We start from the raw sequence: 21,527 nt of genomic DNA on the forward strand, positions 1-21,527 counted from the left end.
GAAGACAGGGATGCCGTCTTTCACCCCTACTGTTCAATCTGTACATTGAAGAAGCAATGATAGAAATAAATGAAAGGTACAGTAGTGGACTTAAAATTCAAGGTGCAGGTATATCAATGATACAATATGCTAATGACATTGCTATCCTGAGTGAAAGTGAAGAAGAATTGCATGATGTGCTGAATGGAATGAACAGTCTAATGTGTATAGAATAAAGATTGACTGTAAATCAACAAAAGACAAAAATAATGAGAAGTAGCATAAATGAGAATGGTGAGAAACTTAACATCAGGATTAATGGTCCTGAAGCAGATGAGGTTAACGAATTCTGCTACCTAGGCAGCAAAATAACCAGCAGACTAGCAAAAAAATGGTTCAAATGGCTCTGAGCACTATGGGACTCAACTGCTGTGGTCATAAGTCCCCTAGAACTTAGAACTACTTAAACTTAACTAACCTAAGGACAGCACACAACACCCAGCCATCACGAGGCAGAGAAAATCCCTGACCCTGCCGGGAATCGAACCCGGGAAACCGGGCGTGGGAAGCGAGAACGCTACCGCACGACCATGAGATGCGGACCAGCAGACTAGCACTGGCAAAGAGTAGTCTACTAGTATCAAATATTGGCCTTAATTTGAGGAAGAAATTTCTGAGGATGTACATTCAGAGCACAGCATTGTATGGTACAGAAATGTGGACTGTGGGAAATCTGGAACAGAAGAGAATCGAAGCATTTGAGATGTGGTGCTACAGATGACTGTTGAAAAATAGGTGGACAGAATGAAGAGGTTCTGTGCAGAATCGGAGAGGAAAGGAATATGTGGAAAACACTGACAGAGAGAAGGGATAGGATGATAGGACATCTGTTAAGACATCAGGGAATGACTTTCATAGTACTTGAGGGAGCTGTAGTAGAGAGCAAAAACTGTAGAGGAAGACATCCAGCAAATAACTGAGGACATAGGTTGTAAGTGGATTGGAACCTTCACTATGTACATGCCATGTTGCACCAGCTACTGCTGACCTATGAAGCCACCAGCGTCTACCTTCACCACTGCTGGAACTTGGCCTCTGCATTGGAGTACCTTCACTATGTTATTTTGTTCTACTACTAACTGAATATTAACTTTTGCTGTTTTATTATTACACCCTTCAGCTTAAGTTGGACTTTTATAAATTCAGTACTTCACAAACTTTTAGTGATTACCTTTGCCCCAGAAGAGGGGTATTTTGGTTTATGTGGTTTTCAATTAAACTGTTACAAATTGTTTACCTGGGCTGTGTTCTCACTGTGTCTCAACCAGCACACTTGGTACTAAACTCCCACATTAGAGAAAAAATGAGAGATTATTCAAGCTGTAACTACCATATTCTGAAGCTACTTGTAATGGTAGATCATCTCGTGACAGGACAGAAAGGAAAGAGAAATACTGAATAACCTCTCCATTCACTTAATGTGTATTCCATCCAGCATTATTTGAAACCTCTTACACATTATTTCATTTCACCTTACACATTTTTGCCAGTTCTTCAGGACTGTCAACAACAAAGGGTTAAAAAAAGTTAAGAAACAACAAGAAGTACCTGAAGATAGTTAAACATATGGATAATTGATGAAAACAATATTTCATGAATGTCATTAACATCAGAGAAGTGTTATTCTTACTCTTTAAACCTCCCCATGCCTTCCCAGTCGATGGGTGGCTACTGTAAGTGGAACGCATGCGTACTACAACATCTTCAACTTTATATGTAGTGGTGCCTCCAACAGCTGCTGTAGCTGCCACTCCAGTGCCTGTGGGTTCATACACAGGATTGCAGAAACTGAAAGCTCCACTGCCAGAGCCTCCTACACCTAGGTTGTTGTCTGAGCTGCTTGTGCCCGAATCTGTTGCTAATGGACTCTGCTGCAGCTTCAGAACACCATACTGACTTTTTGTAGCAGTGTCATTTTGATCCAAAGTGTCCATCTGAAAATTTAAATAAATTAACAATAGAACTGTAATTTACTGAGGTTTCTGCATGATTTTTATATGCAAGTCTTCATAAGCGATTACCAAATTATACTGCATGCAATGCTCACATAATATACGTTGAAATAGTGAGAGTTTCTGCTTTTATATGAAACAACTGCAAGCCATAAAACAGGTAAAATAGTACATCAGTCTCTACCAAAAACGTATGAAGTATTAAAATCATCATCTTAAAAAGTAATTTATGCAACTGTTTTGTTAATATTAGTGCACTATTGGTACAAAGCCCCATCTTCGCAAAACTGACTGTAATGAAAGCTTCAAACTGTGAAAGTGTGTAGAAATCCACATTTGGAATCCACTGTAAATAACCCTTATTCCAAAAACCTAGAACATATCTGGTACTACTCACAAGCTAAAAATTCTTGTCATGATTGCTAACCACTAAAAGCAGAGGGGAAAATCATAATGAAGAGAGATTTTATGCATCCTTATAGTCCAATGAAAATAAACAGTTATTGATATATAATGTAATGGAAATGGTTAGATAAAAAAATCTACCCAACAAGTGGCAGCAGGGGAACGCACACATAAAAGGAGTTAACTTTTACAAGTTTTCGGAGCCAGTGGCTCCTTCTTCTGGCAGAAGATTTGAAGGGGAAGGAAAAGGACTGGAGAGGCTTAGGGAAAGGAGTACAGTTCAGAAAAGTCGACCAGAACCCTGGGTACGGGGAGACTTACCTGACAGGACGAGAAGGAAAGACTGGTTGTTGGGGACTGCACCGATGAGATTTGAAAACCTGAGAGCTTAAAGGTGGAAGGCAGGGTAATATGCAAGACAGAGATTACTACTAAAACATTGAGCATGAGTATATAGGAGTGAAAATCTAAGTGCATTGTATGTAACATAGGTGGGAGGGGGAGAGTGAAAAATAGAAATTTAGAAAATGAAAGATATAGAAAACTAAAATGGAGTGAAGAAAGGAGTAATTACTCTGAATAAATGCTGAGATGGAAGGAATTAACGTAAATTAAGGGCAGGAGGTTGGCAAGAACCAAGGACATGTTGTAGTGCTAGTTCTTAGAAACTGGTGTCTGGGGGAAGAATCCAAGTGGTGTGTGGTACGAAACAGGCACCGAGCTCATGATTGTCATGTTGTACAGCATGCTCTGCAACAGGATATTGTGTATTGTGTGTATACACCCTCTGCCTATGCCCATTCATCCTGACTGATAACTGGGTGGTAGTCATGCTAATGTCTAGGATTTTGCTCACCACATCTAGAATAGCGTTTCGTTGCCCTCACAATCTCTGCTATATCCTTGTCAGACACTATGCTCCTTCTGCACCCATCTCCCTACCCTAGGGTTCATACCACTGTGATTGTTCCCACTGCAAGACTTGCCCTATGCACCCTCATATCACCACCTATTCCAGCCCTGTAATTGGCAAAACATACACTATCAAAGGCAGAGCCACCTGGGAAATGACACAATATATACCAGATGTTACATAAACACTGTTCGGCCTCTTACATCGGCATGCCGACCTGTTATCAGTCAGGATGAGTAGGCATAGGCAGAGGATCTATACACACAATACATAATATCCTGTTGCAGAGCATGCTGTACGACATGACAATTGTGAGCTCGGTGCCTGTTTTATACTCCACACCACTTGGATTCTTCCCCCAGACACCAGTTTCCAAGAACTCCGCAGAGGGGAACTAGCACTACGGCATGTACTTGGTTCTTGCCACCCTCCTGGCCTTAATTTACGTTAATTCCTTCCATCTCAGCATTTATTCACAGTAATTACTCATTCCTTCCCTCCGTTTTAGTTTTCTACATTTTTCATTTTCTGAATTTCTATTTTTCACCATCCCCCTCCCACCTGTTACATACAATGCACTTAGCTTTTCACTCTTATTTACTCATGCACGATGTTTTAGGAGTAATCTCTGTCTTGCACATTACCCTGCCTTCCACCTTTAAGCTATCAGGTTTTCAAGTCTCATCGGTGCAGTCCCCAACAATCAGTCTTTCCTTCTCATCCTGTCAGATAAGTCTCCCCTGACCTGTGGTTCTGGTCGACTTTCCTGAACTGCACCCCTTTCCCTAAACCTCTCCAGTCCTTTTCCTTCACCCCTCTTCCTTCCCCTTCAAATCTTCTGCCAGAAGAAGTAGCCACTGGCTCCAAAAGTTTGCAAAAGTTAAATCCTTTTGCACTGCGTTCCCTTATACATTCCAAGTAGCTTTATGCTGCATGAATAAAGTTATTGTTGTATATTGTTATTGTTCTTTAGATGGAAAATCTCCTTACAAAACTGAAGCCACATCAACTGAAAATACAAATTAATTTAAACAATCATACTTAATATTTTTCCCACCATGTGTTTCAAAGGATTATTAATAATCATATTGCTCAGACTCAGCATACAACTGTATTACATGAAGGCAGTTCTCCTTTTTTCCCAGATTTATCCACTACCTTCACAGTTATTTCTGGATATGGCAGTGTTAGTGATAATGCCAGAGGATGGCTGGATACCTTTCCTGTAACTACCTCACCTTCTCAGAAATGAAATTTGTGTACTCCATCTGTCTACATCCATTGTTATCCCATTTGAAAGTGTGCAAATGTTTTCTAAATATTTGTGGTCATCTAGCTGAGGTGAGATGTAGGTACCAACCCTGTATTCATCTAACTGGAGGTGGAAAACCACTGAAAACCACACACAGGCTGGCCAGCACAATGGCCCTCCTTGTTAATCCACTGGATGGATTTGTTCTGGGGCCAGCGTAGCTCCTTGAGTCTTGGTTATGGTGCGCTAATACTCACAGCTATGCAGGTGGGTGTTTTAGATGAAGACAAATAAAAGAAAAGTTATTCCCTCATTTTCATTTTTTATAAATCCCAAAGGGCATTCTAATTAGATCACTGCTTCTACTCAGGAGCAGAATTTTTAGACAATGTGAAATTCAACAGATTTTAAGCAAGAATATACAAAAACTGCTACTGCTCTTAAAATAAGATCTAACAGAATTAATTTACTGTACTTTTAAAATATATTTTGATGTTGTATGTAACTTGTATTTATATCTGTGTGTGTGTGTGTGTGTGTGTGTGTGTGTGCGCTCGCGTGCATGCACGTGCATGCACGCATGTTGCCACTCGTGCCCAAATGAGGTGCCACAATCTCTAGAGATTTACTGCATGAATAAAGAATAAGGTAAATAAAGTTTCCAGAGTGAAATCCATTGGAACAGTACAAAGACTATGTAATTTACTCACAAGGGCACTTGCTTACAAGGTCCTTGTCAAATAGATGCTTGACTATATAGTTCGTCACTGTGGGATTCTTACAAAACTGTATTAGTGGTAGGTAGAAAATGTGGCCCCCCCACTCCTAAAATAAATTCTATTTTTTCTGCTCACTTTTCTATATGTACCACGTATATCCTTTGTATGTGAAACTTTCAAATACTTATTCAAGCTGTAATTTTCAAAAGGCTATTATTCAGTACATTAATTATGTGCAGCAGAGAACAACAGTGCAACAATTCATAAACATTAAATTTACAAAAATATTCAAAATTTAAAGTTATGTAAACCATGCATACTAGAAAATTCTACCCTTCTAGTAGTTATTTGTTTTATGACTGATACACGTCAGCTGAAAGCAATTCTTTCTTTTTTAATGAATATCTTATTATTTCAGAAGACTGTAATCTAAAAGTTATTCCTATACAAATTATATATCTCACAGTTAATGAAATATTTCAGTTATAATTTAAGTTTCAAAGAAATTCTTGGTGAGCTTTGTTAAATCCTGTTGATAAAAGTGCACATTCAAAGTTCTGCTACAAAAAATAATACCTATCATTTATGATATTTCAGTGTTTTAAATTTCTGTTGACAAAGCTGAAACACTGTATTGTAACATATTGGGGAAACCATCCTGGTATGTGTCTAAATAGATGCTGTGTCCAGAGCCACAGTCAGTCTTGGTTTCGCCTCCAGTGTGTTATGTTTATACAGTCAGTCTGCACCAAGCCAGGCAATAATGTAGTTACACACATACAGCTATCACAGGGCATTCAAAGGGTAGGGTCATTATGACAGTCAGTTGTTGAACAGTTATTACTGAGTAATGTTTATAGAGTCTGCTGTGAAAATTACTACCATTGAACACTTATGGTGCAAGGATCTAGTATTACAGCCCCTTGTTTGATTTACACTCCTTGAAGTCTCTGTAGTTTACTGAGCTGTTGTGTTACAGATGTGAAGGGTACTATATGAAAACCGATCACCGTTGATTTTAACAGTGAAAATAATAAAGCATAAAATGAATATCTACTTTGATAGTGATGTGTATTTAAAAAATACTCAAAGTTCCCATTCAAATGTTGGTACAGTTACTACTCTGTTCAGTTAAATGCTGGTTTGTTTAGTCAGTGCATCATCACAGAAATGGTCAACAACTTTCAGTGGCAGATACGACAGGAAAGATAATGAGCATCACATTAAGATTTACTATAATAATTCTGAAAATACTTGAATCAAGAAACACTGTTTCTGCTTGCATACCTCTTACATAATGATTCTGAAATTACAAGAATTCATATTTGCGTGGCAGTGTAAGAACAGTTATTCTTCCAATGCATGATCTGCAAATGGTTTAAGAAGAGTGAAACATGATACTCATACACATTATGTTTATCCTGCCTATGTATGGTTCCTTGGAGAATTACAGGCAGAGGTAGTAGATAGAGACAGTAAAGCAGCAAAATTTGGATTATATTTAATTTCTGCAACAGAGATACTGACTGAATGGTCCATTCTTCACATTCCATGGAGCCCATCAGGAAAGAGTACCTTCATGGATGAGGAAGAAGTCAAGGTACCTGTGAATTGTTGTCTGTTTACAAAGATCACTTAAAGGAAGTCCTTTCACATCATCACCAGACTTACTACAGGTGCCATCACAAATATAAAATTTGATCTTTTTTATCAACACAGGGATTTTAAAAATGTTCTTAAGTGCTCTATTTTTTAAACTGAGATCTCTCTGCTGTGTAAACAGTGTCTGCATGAGTATATATAAGAGTCTACATTTGTTTGTTTATTTACATTCAGTTAAATGTTTGCTGACATTGTGAGCAGCAGCAGTGATCTGGACACACAATCAAATTTTTGTCACTGGTTTTATTTAATTGTGTTTAATAATGCAGAAAATTTGTTTTGTTCTTAAAATGTAATTTTTGTATTATATTATCTGGTGTTGAGAAACACGTAGTTTAACCAAGTGGCATTAATGATGTTTCAACCCATAATTACTGCTTGTCCTTTGAAATATGTACAGTTTTTTCTTCCTTGGAACAAGCTACTTTATTCTTATGTCTGATTTATCCATTTCTCTGCTTGCAACTAGTTGTACCCTCATTCGTTTTAGTGAAAAACAAGATTCAAAGATCTGCTAAAAAATTTTCACCCTATAATTTTTTTAAGCTCTACGGGCAATGAATTGCTGATCTGTTTTGTTAATATAATAGTTCATATACTGCTGTATACAATTTTATGGTTACAGAAGTTTAATTTTATATATGTACAGACATACCAATCTCAGTACCTAGGAGAAAATACTTGTTACAGTGTGAAAATGAATCACAACAACACTTAGAACAAAGATTTGTGCTATATTTAGTTTTACAAAAAATCAGTAAGTTAGTGCAATTACAAGTTTATTGTAACATCAGAATTCACAAAACTGTAAGTTGGATGCAGTCTAATTGATAAAAGGTATTTTGATTGTGCAGAGGCTGTGAACAAAGTAACCATTGTCCTCCTGCAGTAAATGTTTGGATCTATGACACATCTCTGCTAATTGACGTTGAATATGAGTAGCAGATCTAGAGGGGGGTAGGGCTAAGGCACTCAAGCCACACACACCCCCTACCCTCCGTCCATTGCTGACAAATTTCAAACCAGGTATTATCCTACTTTCTTAGTATTATACTACCTACAGTAATAATTTTATCATTTATCCTTAGTTAATCCACTTGAAGTAGCTACAGTATGTCTTCAAATTTTAAATTTGTATCAAAAAGTGTTTATGTGATAATTTTTTAATCCATGTGCACATTTATTCAAGATTCAGTCATACCCACCCCTCACTCCACTGCCACCTGTATGCCTGCGCCAGGACTGTGTGTGCTTGCTCGAGATGCAAGCATGCTGTTAGTGAGGGCATACAGCTGTACACTCAGGCCTACGATGTATGGTTTGGCCAATCAAACGCTATGGAATGACATAGCCAAGATCTTTGTTTTTTTAACTGAAAGGGGAGAAAGGAGAGGGCAGATCAGGCAAAAACAAACCAATATGACCCGGAAACAATTTCAGCAAATTATCACTGTTAACTCAAAGTCGATGAGATGCAGTCTTCTGATTATAATGTGTATATTTGAGTGAGATTGTATCAACATGATTGGTCGAGTTTCTGACTATTTATTCAGCTGAGTTATGCTGACCTTTTGGTCAGTCTGGTGCAGGTGGCCATGTAATGTGCCCTGAGCACTTGATCCTCTCTCTGCCTGTCCTACAAGGGACAGAGTGAAATAATATTTAATGTAAATAATGTAATATAACATCAATCAATAGGTTTGTTTGGTTTTGAATTCTTTCCAAACGACCTTTTTTCGTGCACGTGCCAAAGCTAATTTCAAAAATTTCTCAATAATCATCTAATGGGTTAAAACACTCATGAATAAGAACAATTTGTGCTACAAGACCAAGTTCGGAGTTCTGGTCGTGTACCTTAGTACATATGTAACTTTTAGATTGAATGTATTCCTTGTATGTACGTATTACCTAGAAACGACCGAGAGGCTTCTTCCTGCCGTAGCCCTCAGTGGTTCACAACCCCATAACAGGCCACAGCAATCCACCTACCCCACCGCTACCCCACACCGAACCCAGGGTTATTGTGCAGTTCGGCCCACAGTGGCTCCCACCCAGGAACTCATACCAAATGAGTGTAATCCCAAATGTTTGCATGGTAGAATAATTATGGTGTACACTTATGTGGAAACGGTATTTGCGCAGCAATCGCTGACACAGTGTAACTGAGCCGGAATAAGGGGAAACAGCCCACATTCGCTGAGGTAGATGGAAAACTGCCTTAAAAGCCACCCACAGGCTGGCCTGCACACCAAACCTCGACACTAATCTGCCGGGTGGATTTGTGCTGGGGACCAGCACGCCTTCCCGCTTGGGAAGCAGTGCATTACACTGTGTGGCTAGCCGGGCAGGCAAATGGATTCCTTCCTTTCATCGATACTGTATTTGGTCAGTTGAGAACCAGCTTTTTCCAAGCAGAGCACTCTTTATTTCTTGAGCTTTTCACCATTATACCAAGTGCCATAGTAAAAACAGGAATCTAAACTCAGTAGTGGCAGCTGCACGAGTTAACAGTGGCTACATGCCTCATCCTCTCTTGTTATTGGAGGGAATAACTCCAAGGAAGGAGCTTTGGACAGACAGGAAACATCTCCTCCACACAGCAACAGAAGAGCATCACGAGACAAATGAATTTTTCTCAGATTTGAAAATTACTTTACAAATTCTTGCTACATTACCAGTAGTAAGAAGTGCAGCTTCTCTTTACATAATCTAGTGAAACTGACAATGATGAAAGATAGACTGAATAGTTTGGCTGCCATATATATCCACCCAGATATAGCTGACAGCCTACAACCTGTTGAAGTAACTGAAGAATTTTGGAAAAGTTATCAGAGGAGAGATGCTATGCAGTAAATGAGCAAAATAAAATTATGTGTATGCTCATTTTGTGTTTCAGTGTTTACCTTGATAAAGCCTACCCTCAGCTGGGTCAAACCCCTTCCCAAAGGAAAATCTTGGATCAGTCACAGCTGAATATCAAATAATATGCTCTTACAAATCTTGTGAACATTATCTCTCATAAATTATTTTAATTATGTGTGGGTGCAGATGTGCTTCAAGTTTTACATATATTCTTTTGTGCACACATTGCATCTCTGTGACTTGTGAAGCAACTTTCCGTTTCTTTTCTGGTACATATTGTAATAAAACAGGTTATGGTGAGATAAGTGTACTAACCATTCCTGGATCATATGAAATAACGTCCATACTATTAAGTATATATTGAGCACCTGTAGGTAACTTTAATCTGTTCATAAACCACCTTGAACTGGCCCATTTAACAACCAAAAACAAAGAAATAGTGGTTGCTGGTGATTTCAATGTAGATTTCCTTAAAGACTCTCCCAATAAGAACTTATTTGAGTTAGTAACACATTCATTCAACTTAATTCCCACTATAAAGTTCCCCATTAGGGTAGCCAATTGCTCACAAACAGCCATTGATAATATCTTTATAGAAAAGTCCAATAAACAAAATTATATTACAAAACCAATAGTCAATGGCCTCTCAGACCATGACATGCAGTTCCTTCTGTTAAATGTTAATACTGAACAGGATATAAAATCTGTTAAATCTGAGCTCAAGAGGGTAATCAATAAGCCAAATATTGATTATTTTAGGACACTCCTCAGAGACATTCACTGGACTAATGTTTACAGTGTTCATGGCATGCATGAAAAATATAACACTTTTGCTAATAAAATGCTTACCTTATTTGAACACTGTTTTCCCTCAAAACTAACCAAGGTTAGAGCAAAGTCTACAAAGAAGCCATGGATTACTCAAGTAATAGGGGTACCTTGTAAAACAAAAAGAAAACTATATCTGTCAATCCAAAACAGTTCTGATGTTGATGCTCTAGCACATTACAAGAAATACTTCGAAATATTACAGACTGTAATACAAACATCAAAGAAAATATATGACAAGGAAAAGATAGCCCAATAAGATAACAAAATAAAGACAATATGTGATACAGTGAAGGAGGAGAAGAGTAAATGATACATTGGTGATAGATGTGTATAGTGTTGTAGAAGTTTTTAACAAACATTTTATAGCTGTTAATGAAAAGATGAGGTTGTCAGGTTCTGTAGATGCTGCTATGGAATACCTCAGACCAGACATTTCAAGTAACTTCCATAATATGAATTTGAGCCTCACTAACCCAGCAGAAATAATGTCCATCATAAAATCTTTAAAATCAAAAACATCTAGTGGTTATGATGAAATATCAACAAAGTTAATTAAAGATTGTGATTCTGAGTTAAGTAACATATTAAGCTATCTGTGTAACCAGTCATTTATCAGTGGAAAATTTCCTGAATGGTTGAATTATGCTGAAGTTAAGCTACTGTTTAAGAAGGGAGATAAAGAAATAGCATCAAATTTCTGTCCAATTTCACTTTTGCCAGCATTCTCAAAAATTTTAGAAAAAGTAATGTACAATTGGCTTTATAACCATCTAATCTCAAATAACATACTGTCAAATCACAGTTCAGATATCTAAAGGGTTCTGATATTGAGAGGGCTATCTACACTTACAGTGAAATTGTGCTTAATTTATTAGACAAAAAATCGCAGGCAACTGGTATATTTTGTGATCTGTCAAAGGCATTTGACTGTGAAAATCACAATATCCTTTTAAGTAAATTAGAATATTATGGTGTAACAGGAAATGCTGCAAAATAGTTCAAATCTTATTCTCTGGTAGGAACAAAGGGTGTTATTAGGAAAGAGCCATGTATTAAGCTATCAGGCATCATCCGACTGGGAACCAATTACATGTGGGGTCTCACAAGGTTCCAATTTAGGGCCCTTACTTTTTCTTGAGTATATCAATGACCTTTCATCAGTAACATTACCAGATGCCAAGTTCGCTTTGTTTGCCAATGATACAAACATTGCAATAAATAGCAAATAAAGTGCAGTCTTAGAAAGTTCAGCTAATAAAATATTTGTGGAAATTAATCACTGGTTCCTAGCCAATTCTTTGTCACTAAACTTTGAAATAACACACTACATGCAGTTCAGAACTTGTAAAGGGTGTCCCACGAGTATATGTCTAACATACGATGACAAGAAGATAGAAGAAGTAGACTGTGTTAAATTCTTGGGATTACAGTTAGATAATAAATTCAACTGGGAGGAGCACACTACAGAACTGCTGAAGCATCTTAACAAATTTCTATTTGCAATGTGAATTGTGTGAGATATAGAGGATATAAAAATGATAAAGCTGGAATACTATGCTTACTTTCATTTCATAATGTCATATGGGATTATTTTTTGGGGTAATTCATCAAGCCAAAACGTGCAGTAAGACTTATATGTGGCGTGAACTCAAGAACATCCTGCAGAAGTCTGTTTAGAGAACTAGGGATACTAACTACTGCTTCCCAATATATTTATTCCTTAATGAAATTTGTCATTAAAAATATATTACTTTTTCAAACCAACAGCTCAATTCATGGAATCAATACTAGAAATAAGAATAATCTTCACAAGGATTTAAAGTCACTTACTCTTATACAAAAAGGTGTGCATTATTCAGGAACACACATTTTAAATAACTTGCCAGCAGCCATAAAAAGCTTAACAACCAATGAAGTTCAGTTTAAGAGAAGCCTAAATGATTTATTGGTGGCAAACTCCTTCTATTCCACTGATGAATTTCTCAGTAGAACCAACTGATTTGTATTGTGTGTGTGTGTGTGTGTGTGTGTGTGTGTGTGTGTGTGTGTGTGTGTAAGCACAATCTAACTTCTACACCATTTCAGTGCAGCAATGTGTTCATTGTAAATAAGTATTGTAGTAGTTCTATTACATGTTTATTACCTTAGAAATAAATAAGAACGTTTTTTATTTTAGATTCACTGCATTAGTGTTTGTAAAATGATTCTTTCATATAGTGTTCACTAAAAAAAATGATGATCATTCCACTTGGGATCTGTGGAAGGTACATTAGCTTATGTGTTTCAGTTGTAAATATTGGTCATGTATTATTGTTTTTCTGACATGTTCTACACCCTGGAGGACATACTCACTATGGATCAATTGGAACGAAAGTAAATCTAATCTAATCTAATACCATACTGAAAACATAAAAAGCAAATATCCACTACTACATAGCTACGCGAAAATGTTTATGTCAACTTTCATAAACACTTAATGTAATTACAATGATGATTATGGACTACTCAAAAACGATGACCAATTATTTATATTTTATTTATGGCACATATGTTCCAATGATTTTTCATAAATACATCAATATATGATAGTAATTTATTTGCTACATGTTATGGAGATAAATCTTAGCAATAGCAGCAAAAAGGAGTTCATAAGAAGGAAGAAGTAAAGGATAAAAATAAAATGTGAGGTGAACAATTAACAACGTCGACATCCAGCAACAATGTTAAGTACTGGAAATATTTTCTTTATTTTTTTCTTTTTGGTGAAGTGTTTTGTTATATAATCATTAACAATGACAGTCATTGAAGAATCTGGAATGGTAATGGGTAATACAGACATGGGAGATTTAAGTAGTGTAGTGAAACAAGAGCAGGAAAACTTTAGTGACAAACTGAAAAACAGGAAAAACAAACTGCTGTATTAAAATGAGACTATGATAATGACATAACTACCATGCTGTCATTGTTAATATAAAGCAGCAATGATAATATGAATCAGTTAATAAAAATGAGTAATGACCAGTTTGCAAAAATCAATGAGAAACTTGAAAATCAAAAACAAGAAAGTAAGGACCAATTCACAAAACTCGGGCAGTAAATAAGAACATTATTTTATTGTATAGGTAAAAATACAGCTGAAATAAATGATATTAATCAAAAAATTGACAGATTAGACATTCAAGTAAAATCTGTTGAGTCTAAGATGAAAGAAATTGAACTTAAATTTAACACTGAAGTCGAAAATGTCAAAGATGAGATCACTGAAAATAGGGAGAAAAACAAAATTGTTTTTGAAAATGTGCATGGGTCAATAAGTACTGCGGACAAAAATGTAAATAGTCGCATTTCTACTTTGGAAACTAGTGTTGACACCAAACTGGCACTTGGTGAAAGCAGTTTTGTTGAACAAGTGAAGACAGTAGACAGTAAATTCACAGAAAATGTATTATTAAGTAACAACAAAACCAGCACCCTAGAGAGTAGTGTTTCTGTTTTGTGCAAAAAAGTTGAAGAATTGTCTAATGATGTAGTTAATTGAAATCTTGTTAACAATGTTGGTACCATGTTTTGCAACATTCCAGTAAAAAAAATTCAGGCGAAGGTAGTTTACATCCTGTAGATTTTCCGCAGCATTTCAGAGATAATTTTGAGTCTAATATAGCTAATATTATGAAAATCAAGTTTGTTAAGAAGTTTCTGGAACATAAAGCTTTAAGTTGGGCTAATCATTATCAGTACAGTAATAATCACAACAGGAGGGAACATAGTAATCACAATGGTAACAATTAACATCGTAAGGAACATAATAGAGTAAATGGTAACAATTTTCATTCTGGAAAGCAGCATAGTTGCAGCAAAAAGAGAAAGAAAAGAACAAAAGTTATATGTCTGTTACACACACATACACACGCACGCACGCACACACACATAAAAGTTGTAGAAACAAAGTGTTTTCTATGATATGTAAATAACTATGTAGTTATAACTTTTCATAAATTTTTGCATTAAGAACTTAAATGTGGTAACTTATGTTACTTTTCTACTGGTTGCAAATAGAGTGACAATTATTGAACTATATGAAAAAAAAAGTAAATCAATTACAAACATGCACACACTTTATGCAACATGTAAACATCACTAAAGATACTTGGATTTAGGTTATGACATGTTTGATATGAATGCCGTGATTGGTGATGATGTGGCACAGACAAATAGTGAAATTCTGCATGAGATGCTGAAGTGTTGGAACACTGATGCTTTCGATGACCTCCTGAATGGCTGTTTTCAGCTCAGCAATGGTTTTGGGGTTATTGCTGTACACCTGTTCTTTACTATAGCCCCACAAAAAGGATTCACACATGTTCAGATTCAAAGAATATGGCAGCCAATCAAGGCCCATGCCAGTGGCCTCTGCATACCCTAGGGCCAGAACGCGGTCCCCAAAGTGCTCCTCCAGGACTTCAAACGCTCTCCTGCTTCGATGGGGTCAAACTCCATCTTGTCAAACTCAGGGTCACTTTGGATAATGAGGATGAAATCATCTTCCAAAACCTTCACATACCATTTGGTAGCCACCGTGCCATCAAGGAATATCACACCGATTATTCTGTGATTGGACATTGCACAACACACAGTCACCCATTGAGGGTGAAGAGACTGCTCAATCATGAAAGGCAGATTGTCAGTCCCCCAAATATGCCAATTTTGCTTATCGATGAATCCATTCACTTGAATGTGGGCTTCATTGGTAAAGCAAACAATATAGCACATACTAACTCACATCATGCCCCTCGGCCAACCATTCAGTTTGAACGTCATAACGCAAACTGTTCAGAAGTTACGATGATATTATTTCACATAGTTCAATAATTGTCACCAAGTAAGTCATCATTTGTACTTTATTATGTTCTTTCATGGGAAGTAATTAGTTTTTTAGCAGTGTTATTTACCAATGTTTAGAGAAAGCTTTCAAGTCGATGATAATGATACCTCAACTATTACTTCCATAGATCACCTTAAACCAACTTTCTGCAACCGTTATGTTGGTACTTGCAAACTGGACAAAATGTATGATGAATCTTTGACCGATAGGTAGAATTGTTTACCCCTCTGCTGGTAGTCACATGATCTGGATGCCATGTTCATTTCAGTTGATAGTACCATTAGAGGTTGGGGGATGGTGGTGAGTGATGACACTATGTCAAGTACTGTTACGACTTAAGGGGAGGGGATGAGTGACGATGTTACACCATTACAAGGATCAACATTTTCACTGAATCCTGTTTATTCTTAGATATCATTTTTGTTAACTAAATTTACCATAAATTGGTTAACATGAGTTGTTCATGTTCTAGCACGTACATTCTCACCATTGTCAATATAGTATGCATACTAAATACAACAACAGAAATGCTAAAACTTTCAAATCATTTGCCACCAAATTCAATTATTACTCTCTCATCACAGTGGCAGCAGATATTTGTATGAACTAACAAAGAAATAAATACAGATATATTAGATTTACTTGTGCAGATACTGCATGCACCATCAACAGGAATTAGTTTCAAACATTCAACCCCTAATGAGATTACAGAATTCATCAAGTCACTGTGTTGTGATCTTCAGTCAGGATGTTGGTTTGATGCAGCTCTCTATACTACTCTATCCATGTAAGCTTATTCATCTTCAAATAACTTCTGCGACCTACATCCTTCTGAATGTGTTTACTGTGTTCATCTCTTCGTCTCCCATACTAAATAGGTGATCCCTTGATGTCTCAGAATTTGTCCTGTCAACCAATTCCTTCTTTTAGTTAGGTTGTGACACAGATTTCTTGTCTACCCAATTTTTTTCAGTACCTTTTCATTAGTTACACAATTTACCCATATAATCTACAGTATTCTTCTGTGGCACTGCATTTCAAAATCCTCTATTCTCTTCCTGTCTAAACTATTTATGATCCATTTTTCACTTCCTTACATGGCTACACTCAAGACAGATACCTATAGAAAAGTCTTCCTAATACTTAAATTTATATTCAGTGTTAGCAAATTTCTCTTCTTCATAAATGCTTTTCTTTCCATTGCCAGTCTGCATTTTATATCCTGTCTACTTCTGAAAACATCAGTTATTTTGCTGCCCAAATAGCTAAAATCATCTACTACTTTTAGTCTCTCATTTCCTAATCTGATTCCCCCAGCATTATCCGATTTAATTCGACTACATTCCATTATCTTTCTTTTGCTTTTGTTGATGTTCATCTCACATCCTCCTTTCAAGATGCTGTCCATTATGATCAACTGCTCTTACATGTCTTTTGCTGTTTCTAACAAAATTACAATGTCATCAGCAAACCTCAAAGTTTTTATTTCTTCTCCCACCAGATTTTTCTTTGTTTCTTTTGCTGCTTGCTCAATGTACAGCTTGAATAACATTAGGGAGAGGCAATAGATCTGTCCCACTCTCTTCTCAACCACTGCTTCCCTTTCATGCCCATTGACTCTCAGTACAACTTGTGAATAGCCTTTCTCTCCCAGTATTTTACCCCTGCTACCTTCATAATTTCAAAGAGAGTATGCCAGTCAACGTTGTCAAAAGCTTTCTCAAAGGCTACAAATGCTATAAATGCAGGTTTGCCTTTTCCTTCAACCTATCTTCTAAGAGAAGTATTGTCTCATGTGTTCCTACTTTTCTCCAGATTCCAAACTGATTTTACTCAAGGTTAACTTCCACCAGTTCTTCCATTCTACTACAAGGGATTCATGTTAGTATTTTGCAACCATGACTTAAACTAATAGTTCGGTAATATTTACACCTGTCAACACCTGCCTTCTTTGGAATTAGTATTATTGTGATCTTCTTGAAGTTTCAGTGTATTTCACATGTCTCACACATCTGCACATAAGGTGCAATACTTTAGTCATGGATGGCTCTCCCAAGGCTATCAATAGTTCTGATGGAATATCAACATTACGAAAAGGAAAGTTGCTTCTCACCATATAACGGAGATGCTGAGTCACAGATAAGCACAACAAAAATACTCTCACAATTAAAGCCTTCATCAACAATAGACCAAACACACACACACACACACACACACACACACACACACACACACACACACACACACACACACACACTCGCACGCAAATGCGACTCGCACACACAACTGCAGACTCAGGCGTCTGAAACCACACTGCGAGCAGCAGCATCATTGCATGATGAGAGTAGCGACTGGGTTGGGTAAGGAGGAGGCTGGGGTGGAGAGGGGTGGTATGTTGGGGATGGGGGATAGCAGACAGCGAAGTGCTGCAGGTTACATGGAGGGCAGGGGAGAGGTGGGGAGGGCGGAGAAAGGGGGGGGGGGAGGTAGCAGAAATGTAGAGTAATAAAGACACTGGGTGTGATGGTGGAATGACGGCTGTGTAGTGGTGGAATAGGAAGAGGCAAAGGGCTGGATGGATGAGGACAGTGACTAACAAAGGTTGAGGCCAGGAGGGTTATGGAAACGTAGGATGTATTTCAGGGAAAGTTCCCACCTGTGCAATTCAGAAAAGCTGGTGTTGTTTGGAGGAGTCCATATGGCACAGGCTGTGAAGCAGTCACTGAAATGAAGGATATCATGTTTGGCAGCATTTTCAGCAACAGGGTGGTCCACTTGTTTCTTGGACACAGTTTGATGTTTCCAATACTCCCCCCCCCCCCCCCCTCCTCACCTCTGCCCTATATCTAACCTGCAGCACTTCACTGCCCACCACCATGATATCTTTACCCCTCCCCGCCCCAGTCTCCTCCTTACCCCCACCCAGTCGCTACTCCCGTCATGCACTAGTGCTGCTGCTCGCAGTGTGGTTTCAGTCGTCTGAGACTGCAGTCCTGTGTGTGTGTGTGTGTGTGTGTGTGTGGTCTATTGTTGACAAAGGCCTTAAAGGCCGAAAGCTTTAATTATGAGAGTCTTTTTGTTGTGTCTCTCTGCGACTCAACATCTCCGCTATATGGTGAGTATCAACTTTCCTTTTCGTAATATTGTTATATTCCATTCTGGATTATCCATTGTTTGATTTTTGTCTGATGGAATATCATTTACTACATGGCCTTATTTTGACTTAGGTTTTTCAGTGCTCTGTCAAATTCTTCTTGCAGTATCATATATTCCATTGCATCTTTGGTTGGAATTTAAAGGTATTGTCCACCATGTGCTAGAGAAGTATGTGTCTAGCAAAAGTATAGGGGAGTGAAAGGATCCACCTTGACACAACAAACCTATTAGGAGATTGCTGAGAAAGCAGAGAATTTTGCACAGTCGTTTTAAACATAGTCACTGCCCCGCTGACAAACAGAAATTATGTGAAATGAAAGCAGCTGTCAGAAGGACAATGAGAGATTCTTTTAACGAATCTGAAAGCAATACTTTATCTGCAGACTCTAAAAATAACCCCAAAAAATTTTGGTCGTACGTAAAATCTATGAACGCTACAAATAATTTAATACCTTCTCTTGCTGACAGTACGGGTAATGTAACTGATGATGATAAACAGAAGGCCGAAAGTCTAAACCTAGCTTTCAAAAACTCTTTTACGGTAGAGGACTGCAGCACCATTCCCCCTTTCAATTATCAAACAAACGAAAGGATGGCTGACATAGTGTTTAGTGTACCTGGGATTGTAAAACAGTTAAGATTCCTAGACGTCAGGAAGGCATCTGGCCCAGACGGTATCCCCATAAGATTTAATGTTGACTATGCTACAAATATAGCACCATTCTTATCCGTAATTTACCAGAGATCATTGGAACGGCAGAAAGTTCCTCGGGACTGGAAGAAGGCCCAGGCTATAGCAATCTATAAAATGGGTAGAAGATTGGATGCACATAATTACTGGCCAATTTCACTGACATCGATTTGTTGTAGAATCATGGAACATATTTTGTGTTCAGACATAATGAACTTTCTAGACTCTGAGAAGCTCATCTGCAGAAACCAGCACGGTTTTAGGAAACAGCGGTCATGCGAGACACAGCTGGCCCTCTTTGTGCATGATGTACAACAGGCTCTAGATACTGGGTCCCAGGTTCATGCCATATTTCTCGACTTTTGAAAGGCGTTTGACTCAGTTCCTCACTGTTGCTTGCTACAAAAAGAGTGTGCTTACGGTCTATCCGATGACATATGCGGTTGGATAGAAAGTTTTTTAACAGACAGGGAGCAGTATGTCTTCCTGAATGGGGTGACGCGTAACTTCAGGTGTGCCACAGGGCCGTGTAATAGGTCCTCTGCTTTTTACGATTTACATAAATGATCTGGTTGATGGTATTGCCAGCAGCCTTAGACTGTTTGCCGATGATGCTGTAGTCTACAGGAAAGTAGTATCACACGAAAGTTGTAACAAATCAATCAGGATTTTCAGAAAATAAATGCGTGGTGTAATGGCTGGCAGTTATCTCTCAATATTATAAGTGTAACCTACTGCGTATAACAAGGCGAAAATCCCCATTAATGTATGAGTACAAAATAAATGCCCAGTCTTTGGAAGCAGTAACGTCCGTCAAGTATCTGAGTGTGACTATTCGAAATGATCTCAAATGGAATGATCAGGTTACACAAGTAACGGGTAAGGTGAACTCTAGGTTGTGGTTTATTGGTAGAATCCTGAAGTGATGCAGTCGTTCAACAAAGGAAATAGCTTACAATACATTAGTTCATCCAATCTTGGAGTACTGTTCGTCTGTATGCGACCCTTACCAGTTGGGTCTGATTCAAGAGATTGAGAAGGTCCAAAGAAGAGGGGCAAGATTCGTGACTAGTACATTTAGCCATCACGAGAGCATTACAAATCTCATAGAAAGTTTGAAGTGGGACACACTTGCAGATAGACGGTGTGCTAAACAGAAGGGGCTGCTTACTAAATTCTGAAATCTGATCATCACCGAGGATGTAGAGCATATATTCCTACCACCAACTTTCAAATCGCACAATTCAAAGATAAGGGAAATAAGAGCTTGTACTGAGGCGTTCAGACAGTCAGTTTTCCCTCATGTGATCTGTGAGTGGAACAGAGGGGGGGAAATATGACTTTGGCACGAATTTTGCTCTCTGTCACATACCGATCGGTGGCTAGCGGAGTATATATGTAGATGTAGATGTAGATCTTCATCTATGTCCTATTCCTTTTGTATAATACCGCCTTCAACTTCATCTCCCTTGTACAGACCCTTTGCATACTCTTTCCATCTTTCAGCTTTCCCTTCATTGCTTAGTACTGGTTTTCCATCTGAGTTGTTGTTATTCATACAGCTGCTTCTGTTTACTTCAAATGCCTCTTTAATTTTCCTGTAGATGATATCTATCTTTCCCCTAGTGAAATATGCTTCTAAACCCATTCCTGCTTTGTCATTTTGCATCTCTTACCAATTTCATTTTTTAGATGTTTGTATTCTCTTTCGCCTGTTTCATTTGCTGCATTTTTGTATTTTCTTCTCTAATCAGTTGAACTCAATATCTCCTGTGATACCCAAGGATTTCTAGTAGGCCTTGTCTTTTTGCCTATTTGATTCTCTGCTACCTTCACTAGTTCATCTCTCAAAGCTACCCATTTGTCTTCTTCTGTATTTCTTTACCATGTTCTAGTCAATGGTGCCTAATACTTCCTCTGAAACTCACAACAAGCTCTCTCGTTCTTTTAACTTACCCAGATTCCATCTCCATACTTTACTGCCTTTTCACAGTTTCTTACATTTCATAGCCAATAAATTATGGTCCAAGTCCACATTTGCCCCTGGAAATGTCTCACAATTTAAAATTTGGTGCTGAAATCTCTGTCTTACCATTATATAATCAATTAAATTGTATTCTGGGCAAAATTCTATCATGTGGCTTCTTCTTTCATCCCTTTCCC

The 21,527-nt window shown here is 37.8% G+C and overlaps 1 protein-coding gene across 1 annotated transcript in view; it reads right to left on the reverse strand.

Annotated features, from left to right (window-relative positions):
• LOC126175423 (equilibrative nucleoside transporter 4) overlaps positions 1-21,527 on the reverse strand; it is a 176,084-nt gene that overhangs the window by 83,570 nt on the left and 70,987 nt on the right. Inside the window, exon 7 of the mRNA XM_049922222.1 lies at positions 1,670-1,973. Within this exon, the coding sequence (XP_049778179.1) occupies positions 1,670-1,973 (304 nt within the window). The remainder of the gene's footprint in view (positions 1-1,669; positions 1,974-21,527) is intronic.

This window comes from Schistocerca cancellata, chromosome 3 (assembly GCF_023864275.1).
Source record: "Schistocerca cancellata isolate TAMUIC-IGC-003103 chromosome 3, iqSchCanc2.1, whole genome shotgun sequence".
NCBI lineage: Eukaryota > Metazoa > Arthropoda > Insecta > Orthoptera > Acrididae > Schistocerca > Schistocerca cancellata.